At 36.4% G+C, this 8,689-nt stretch overlaps 1 protein-coding gene across 1 annotated transcript in view; it reads right to left on the bottom strand.

Annotated features, from left to right (window-relative positions):
• Positions 1-1,754: 1,754 nt before the first annotated feature.
• Positions 1,755-8,689, bottom strand: part of PKHD1L1 (PKHD1 like 1) — a 202,046-nt gene continuing 195,111 nt past the window's right edge. Inside the window, 1 exon segment of the mRNA XM_078153706.1 lies at positions 1,755-8,397. Coding sequence (XP_078009832.1) covers positions 8,372-8,397 — 26 coding nt within the window. The 3' untranslated portion in view covers positions 1,755-8,371.

Here is an 8,689-nt window from a genome sequence, read left to right as displayed (position 1 = left end):
CCCAATTGTTTATGCCACACCTAGTCTTTCTATATTTATTTTTTAAATATCCTGCATTGAACTACTTGTGAAAATATTTTATCCTCCAAAAGAATGTAGTCTCCGTAAGAGGAGGAACTACCTCACTTTCGTATTTTTGTCTCTAGCATCTAGAATAGGCACTTAATAAATGCTTATTGACTTACTACTTAGATGACTATATCATCAGATCAATCTGTTAACATGTAGCTTATAGATAGACATGATTAAGAAGAGGTGACTGGGCTGGATTACATTTGGGTAATTATGGAGTGTTTTCAATGCTCTGCAACTACTCATTGCTACAAAGCTCACCTTTCTTCTAAGAAAAAGATACCACATTCCTGGAAAATAAACAATTATAGATGACAAAGGTCAGTTGAATGATATATACTGGCTGTAAGGTAGACTACAGCAAGTTACCAATGGTAACCTCCAGGAAAGAAATAGTGTGTAAAAGGCCTATAGGCATGTCCAGATCACCTAACATGGAGGAAGACTGATTATATATTCCCCTACCACATGGGTGGGAATAGTCTCTTCCATGTTCCCTACCACATGGATGAGAATAGGCTTTAACAGCCAGCTGTTTAGCCAGCTGAGTCTTTATAACAATCAGACTGGAACAGTCTCATTCTATTTTCTGTGTGCTTTTTCCTGCTTCCTGCTATGTCCAAAGGATTAAGATTATGCACAATTCATTCACAATGCAAATGCTATGAACTGAACTCAGAAGGGTGAATACTTTCTCCTTCTCTTGTTTTATTCCATGGCTCTGAGAAATGGGTTGGAGGTATTTCTATTTCTGTTCTTTTTCATTTGTTCTCAGTTTCAGTGGTAGTCTGTAATCCCTGTTGGACTCAGAAGTTTGAGTCACCTTGAGCCCAGAATTCCAGGTAGGATATTTCAGTCAGCCAACCTATCAAAGAAGCCCAGAGAAACTAGGGTGATTGGGACTCGAGCCTGTGTGGGATTTTGGGTTTAAATCTTGGGGCTCTGCTCTGTAGGAACTGAGCCAAACTGTGAGCCTAATCTCCTTTCCCTCTTCAGAGACTGAGATGATACAGGGGGCATTATGCCTCCCACATGTTGTAGAGTATATTTGCGCATTTGGTATTGTATTTTGGAAGTAAATATTTCTTTTTAAAACCTAATCTGACTATTAGTGGCTAAATGGAATTAGGGATAGGGGGCCCATATCTTAAACTTGTAAAAGACCACTGATGGGGGACTAGAGTCGTTGGTAGAGAGCTTTGATATCCTAATCTCCTTTAAAGGTATTAGAAAACTTTGAAGGGAGAGGTGAAATATAACATACCTTGCCTTGAGGTAGTGGGAGCCAAGGTAGTTAGTGTTACAGATGTAACAGACATTATTAAAGACATGTGTCACCAGAAAAGTAGGTGGGCTATCTAGACAGCAAGAATAAAGAAGTATCCCTGGTGTCTTTAAAAACAAGTAACAGAAGTCAGTATGTGAATTGATATTTCTTGAATCTAGATTTCTTATCCTTACAGAAAGGGGATCCAGCTCTGGACTCACATGCATTGGTTAAGTTCTGGAGGAACTATAAAAACAGGGAGTCAGGCTTTTTATCATCCTGTCTGGCTCATTGCCACCACCTTGAAGTTCCAGAGAAATTTTCTTAAATATTAGGTATGATTCATTTCTATGGCCTCCACAAAAAGGGCTTAACAGGGCCCCTTCTAGAAAAGGCATTCAGTATACAAAGTAGATATTAGATATGAGACATACATTTATTTCTTCTACCATGAAAGGCATTATTAAAACATGAAAGACACATAAGCACACATTAACAAATATTTAAAATCCTGAGGAGTAACCCATCACACCAATCATAAATTCCTTAAAAAAAGTAAAGTTGCTTTGTGGGTCTGATAAAATTTTCACCCCAGTCTTATCTGCTTGAGAAACTTGCAAGGCCCAGACCTGTTGCCAACCATAGCACAGCCACTCCACATTTTTCTGACAGTGGATCCTGGCAATGTTACATCTTCTTTGAGAAATTGTATTCTTAAGGAAGCAACAACATGCAGATACTGGGGACCTTTGGAACTGTAGTAGTCCTAAAGGCTTATAAGTATACATTTTCAGGATTGCTGCTCAGTTAACTATAAACAGTGTTTAAAGAGAGAAACACAAAGAAGAGAAAGCCAAGGTCTTGAGGTTCTTTCTCATGCTCACCTAGTCAAGCATGTTTATCACTATTGCCATATACATAAGCTTTGGACTACTAGGATGCTGGGTGGAAGGAGTGAGAAAAATTTCCTCCCTTTCTTTGGTAGGTAATACAAGGTATAGATATTCAAAATCAAAGAAAGGTTAGAGGAGAAAGAAGCAGAGTTTTTCTGTAATACTTGGGAGGCTCCTGGGGAATGGAGTGTGTGCAGTGGTAACATTTCCTTTTCTGGCTGTCAATTGTCTTTAACCCAATCCCTAGTCACAGGAACACACAAAGACTCTATGGGAGCCTCCAGGAGCCTCTAGTCTTGAAAGTATTAGCAAGGAACCAGGGCATTTGGCTCACTGGAACGGACTAGAATACATGCTCAGCTCCGAGGCATCTGCTTTAAAAGATCAGAGGGGCTCACTTGAAGATTCCTATTAAACTAAAAATTCACTTATTAAATAATAATAAAATAGGAATTTTTCTATCAAAACTGAGTGAAGGACTGTTGTTCAGTTGTGTCTGACTCTTCATGACCCTGTGGACCATAGCATGCCAACACTGTCCATAGGCCTTTTTTTTTTTTTGGCAAAGATACTGGTGTGGTTTGCCATTTTCTTCTTCAGTAGATTAAGGCAAACAGAAGTTAAGTACCCAGGGTCACACAGCTAGTAAGTGTCTGAGATGGGATTCAAACTGAGGTTTTCCTAATTCTAGGCCCAGTGCTCTATCCTTTGAGCCACCCAGCTGCCTCAAGTTAAGGGTGGCTTCTATAATATTTAGAAAATTTAATAGTCGTGAAGAAAACTGAGAACCTTAAAACTAGAAATTATTCAAAATTTTTGGCTATAAAACACATTTTGAGATGTTTTCTTCAGTTGATTTCCATGATTAAATCAGAGATAAAGTCTCAATGGAAAATTGAAAATCTTTTTTAACAGGAAGAGTTAAAGAGTTGGCCAAGCCTATGACATTTTGTGGTGTTTTAATTTTGGGAGTATTTTATAGAATTTTCAGCGTGTGCAGTTCCTTAGCTCATAGAATTGGAAGAAGGGCTATTTCATCTGTATCTGTAGCTTCTGGAACTTAACTCTCCTGTGGGACTTCTCAGCAGATTTAAAAAAAAATTAACATGATTTTTTTTTCTGTTCTACATTCCCTCTCTCCAGCCCCTTCTGCACTGAAAAGGGAAGCAATGTGATACCGATTATACATATGAAATCATGAAAAACATTTCCGTATTAGCCACATTACAAAAAAAAGCAAGACAAAGAAAGTTTAAAAAGTGTACTTGTTTGCACTCAGAGTTCATTAGTTATTTCTTTTGGGGTGGACATGATTTTTCATCATGGGTCCTTTGGAATTGTGTTGACAGAGTATTAAGTCTTTCACAGTTGATCATCATTACAATATTGTTGTTATTGTGTGCAATGATCTCTGGCTTCTGCTCACTTCACTTTGTATCAATTCATACAGGCCTTCTAATGTTTTTTTTCTGATGCCACTCCCCCCTCATTATTTCTTATAGCACAATTGTATTCCATTGCAATCATATGCCACAACCTGTGCAGCCATTTCCCAATTGATGAGCATCCCTTCAGTTTCCAATCTTTGCCATTACACATAAAAAGCTGAGATAAATATTTTTGTATGTATAGGTCCTTTCCCCTTTTCTTTAATCTCTTTGAGCTATAGATTTAGTAGTAGTATTGCTGGGTCAAAGGGGTCACAGTTTGATAGCCCTTCAGGCATAGTTCTAAATTGTTCTCCAGCAAGGTCAAACCAGTCACAAGTCTACCAACAATGGAGTAAATGCATGTTTTAACTTTTCCAGGAATTCTTGTTGGGATTATGTTCAATTTGCATTTTCTTTGAGGCTTTGGTTGTAGCTGTTTTCTGAGTTTGTGTCTTGGTCTTTCCTGCCACTATAGTAGATTTTTATGGTCAAGTTTCTTTTTTTTGTTGTTGTTTGCTTATTTTTCCAGCCTATTTCTTGACTTTGAACTTTATGGTAAAGTTGGGTTCTGCTCATTTGGAGGTGGGGAGGCACTGTCTCAAACTTCAGGCTTTTTTATGCTATTGTTTTCAGAGCTAGATATGGGGATCTGCAAATTTTCAGGGCTTCCAAGGTGGTGTGATCCAGTGATATGTGTGGTCACTGTTCTCCTGGTCTGCTTTTTGGCCTTTACCCAGGAAAGGCCCCTGTTCCCCTGCAGTTGCAAGTGCTAATGCTTGTCTCAGCTCTGAGACTGTGATCAGAGCTCTTGTTTCCTTATGACCAAACACAAGCACTCTTCTCTGCCCTGAAACTGTGACCCAGAACTACACATGGGCAATAGAGTTGCCAAACAGCTCTCAGTTCTGTACCCAGTGCCAGCAAAGGGTTCCTTGTGATCTCTTTCTGACCAATTGTCTACCTCCCCTTACAATTTCTGGGCTGAAAGCATTAAAAGTTGCTGCTGCCCCTCTTGAAGCTACCCCCAAGGCCCCCTGCTGGTGGTACAGCTATGAGTACCCCTGGCAGGCCCCTACCTTGGTGTCACAGACTCTCCTGATGACCTAAAGTTTTCTGAGGCTGGAAAAATGTCTCATCTAGTTTTTTGTTGATGATCTAGATTTAGAATTAGATTTGAGGTGTTATTTTAGAATTGTTTGGAGGAGAATGTTGGGAGAGTTCTACTGGGTTGCTGCCTCTATTTTGCCATCTACTTCTCAACTGATTTTTAATATTCCAAAGCAGCTGTTATTCTAAGAGTTCAACTTTTCACATACTCAAATGGGTCTATAATCTTTTTGATTTGGGTGTTCTCCCTAATGAGGTAGATCACAAACTGTCCACATCTGCACATCTTATAGGACTCCTATCTATTTTCTCCCATAAATTCACCACATTGTGTTGGGGGTGCGCCTCACTGTCTCTTGTCATTGCAAGGATATCCCTGGAGCAATTATGTCTTACTAGCTTTAGCTACATGCAACCAGTCTGTTCTCTTTATTACTCATATGTTTCCCTGATCATATCCTTTACTCTAGTTTTTTTCATTTCCTTATTTGTCATACATTGTAGCTTATTTAATTTCAATCAATTAATTTTGAAAGTTCTTGATGACAAACTATAAAAAAGCCTAATTTGAACTTAGGCTGCATTAGTAGAAATCATTTATCAAAATGAGGGAAGTGATCCTCTGCTCTCATCAGACAACCTCTTAAGTACTGTATTAAAGTCTGAGCCCCACATTTTAAGAAGGGGATTAAAAAGATGATCACACTGTTGAAAGATGTGGAAACCAGACATTATGAGGCACTATCAAGGCCTGAAAAAGAGAAGAATTAAAGTAGGGGAGGGAAGAAGCATTTAGTATGTGCTTACATGTCCCAGACCCTGTGCTAAGAGTTTTACAAATACTACCTCATTTGATCTCATTTAAAGGTAACATGGTCTCTGTATTCAAATATCTGAAAAGTTGTAATATGGATGAAAAATCAGATTTGTTTACTTGGCCCCAAAAGACAGATGTAGGACCAATGCAGGGAAATTGTAGAGAAGTTTATTACATCTTGATAAAGAAAAAAAATACTATCTACTAGAGGCATCCAAAAGTCAAATGGCTATCTCACTTCAGGTCTTCAAATAAAAACTGGATGATCATTTGAGGATGTTGTAGACATAATGCATATTTCAATAATGGATTGGACCGGAAGACCCCTGTGTTCTTGTTCAACTCTGAGATCTTGCAATTATTCCTGTCTAGTATTTGGTGAATACATTGTAGTTTGTGACTCAGTTCTTGGGTAATTATTTGAAAGCTTTTACAAGGTGTTCCAAAAGTCTTAGTGCAGTTTTAAGCTATTAAAGTTTAAAATTGCACCAAAATTTTGAGGATACCCTGTATATTCTCATTCTTTGATATGAATTGATTGCAATTATAAACAATTTCTTGTAATAAATAATCCAAACAATACAGATGTCTAGCATATATATATTTTTAAAAAGCTTATTGTTGGGCTTATTAACATTAGTTGTAAAGATTATATTTTACTTTATAAAATAAACAAATTTTAAAAGCTGGAACTTATAAAACCATCACTTTATACAGTATCAGAGTAGGGAAATAGTAGTTGAACAAGGAAGGAAATGCTATGTTATAGTTGTTTTATGTTTTTTGCTTTATTTACCCCCACAGGGCCAGAACTTCTAAAGGGATACTGAAGAAGTCAAACATCTTTTTAATATAAATAATAAATTAAATGAATAAGGAAATTAGGTAAACCTTTTTAGAATAAAATGGTCCAAAATGTCAAAATACACAAAAACCATTTATCTTTATGTCTCTTGAGACTTGGTAATCAATATATGTAGGAATTGAGATAAGATATAGTTTTTACCCTGGTCAAGTTACAGATATGATACACGACCCATTCATGGTATGTACTTCATTTCAACCTGATTCCACTTTATTTTCTGATCTTGCTACTGTTACATCCCAATCTCATTCACCCTCCTCAGTTTCCTCATCTATAAAATGAAAGAATTGTGTTAGATGTTCACTAAGTTCCCTTTTAATTTTAAACCATATGATCCTTAAACTTTTTTTACAAGCAGGTGAAGTTTATCCTCAGTGTCCTCTCATTTCCCTTTTCTCTGCCCATTTCCTGCCTTCTGTTAAATATCCCTATCCCAAATAACAAGTGTCCTTTTTTCTGCTATACTCTATCTAAAATACTTGCAAAGTACTTTCAACATTATCCTTCTCTTCCTAATCATTAACATTTTTATTACCTTGGGCTGTCAATAAGAAAGGAATTTGATAAAATAACTCACACTAAATGACAACTTAATGAACCACACCTCCTGAGATTATTTACATTTTCAAAGAGGGTGCTCGAAGTCGATACTTTAGCTAGCAGGAATGTCTCTTGAATGATGGAATAACAGGTAGAATAACTGGTAGCATACAGAATGGGAGAAATATTTTTCAGAAGGGAAGCTTTTAGGGGCCCTTAAAGTTATGTCATCTAAATGCCACCTTCCTTTCATACCCCTGAGATTCATTCTGCCTAGATATATCAGTGTTTTTGAAATCCAATGTTGGGAAGAATCTCTAGTACTGATGTATTATATGAGAAATTAGAATATATGTATACAGGTGAGCACCAGACAAGACAGGGTCAGCTGATGGCAGCAGTAAGAGATTGATACCTGTGTTCCATATCTCGTTATTCTTCACGAGATTATTCAGGTGCATCTCTAACATGATTCTTGCCTCTTGAAAGTCAGACACAAAAACTTTTTCTTTGCTAAATATTCGGTCTACATAGTAAAGTAGGCTAATAATAACTAGAGTAAAACTAGTAGATAATGCTGGGAGGGGGAGAAGTATCATCCTGGGAACAGAAGTTGAGTGATAGAGGAGCTGCGTGCCACTTTTACCCTGCTGTCTTAAATGACCCTGGAGTGACACTTCCTGGAAAGTTAGGAAACAATGATAGAAGATACTGAAGATATCCAACCAGGTTTAGATGACCAAGGTAAGTCATATGTGTATCACCTACATTTGCCATGAGCATGGCTGATGTACCATTGACTATAGCTGATAAACAAGAAGTAAACATTTTTGGAATTTGCTGAATAAGATTCTGTATAAATTGTTATTATTTTTTTAATCTGTGGTTCCCCCAATGGATGCTTATTTCAGACTGCTTCCAATCTGATCTAAAGAAGTTAAACTGGAATAAGATTGACCTCTGGGAGACAATGTTTCAAATGCATATTTGATGACCTACTATATTAGATTGATTTATAATGATTCCATGACTTTTTGGAACAAGAATTTGAAAGTGACACATCCATATCCAAATCAGAGATTTCTTCAAGTTTTAAAATTATAATACAAAATAATCTACATAACAAAAGGAAATTTTCACATTTTATCATCAAATTGTTACTTTAAGGAAGTTTGATTATCTTTAATGATCTTTCTAGCTCTAAATCCTATGATACTATGATTATTTTGAAGGTAAGTGATGATTTTTACACTTTTTAATCTATAAAAGTAAATGACTTGAACATTTAAAAAAATCTGTTGTCGTTTTGTCTGCATTATGGTTACCAAATAGTTCATTAGTATGTTGCTTCTTGCATATCTTGGGATTTCAGCATGCTCTTCATTGTAATATTTCACTGATTTCATCTGTAATATAAAAATAATACTGATTCAAATGTGATTTAACACCTGTGTTAATTTTTGTCTGTAACAATTTCATAGTTATGCTGACAATATAGCTGTAGTTTATCATGAAATATTACTATGATAAGAATCAATAAAATGTATAGTGAGAAACCCTCATATTTGTTTTGTAGGAGATGCTTATGAATTTCAGTTCTCACTGAAATTTTCCTGATGGTTGATTTAACTAGAATTAAAGATTCTCTTAAACTAAAATCTTGTGAATTCAAAATACAAAATCCTGGAGAATAGGGAT

This window comes from Phascolarctos cinereus, unplaced genomic scaffold, assembly GCF_003287225.1.
Source record: "Phascolarctos cinereus isolate Bilbo 61053 unplaced genomic scaffold, phaCin_HiC Scaffold_4;HRSCAF=312, whole genome shotgun sequence".
NCBI classification, from domain to species: Eukaryota; Metazoa; Chordata; class Mammalia; order Diprotodontia; family Phascolarctidae; genus Phascolarctos; species Phascolarctos cinereus.
Note: the sequence above shows the minus strand (reverse complement) of the source record. Positions and strands in the feature narration are given on the sequence as shown.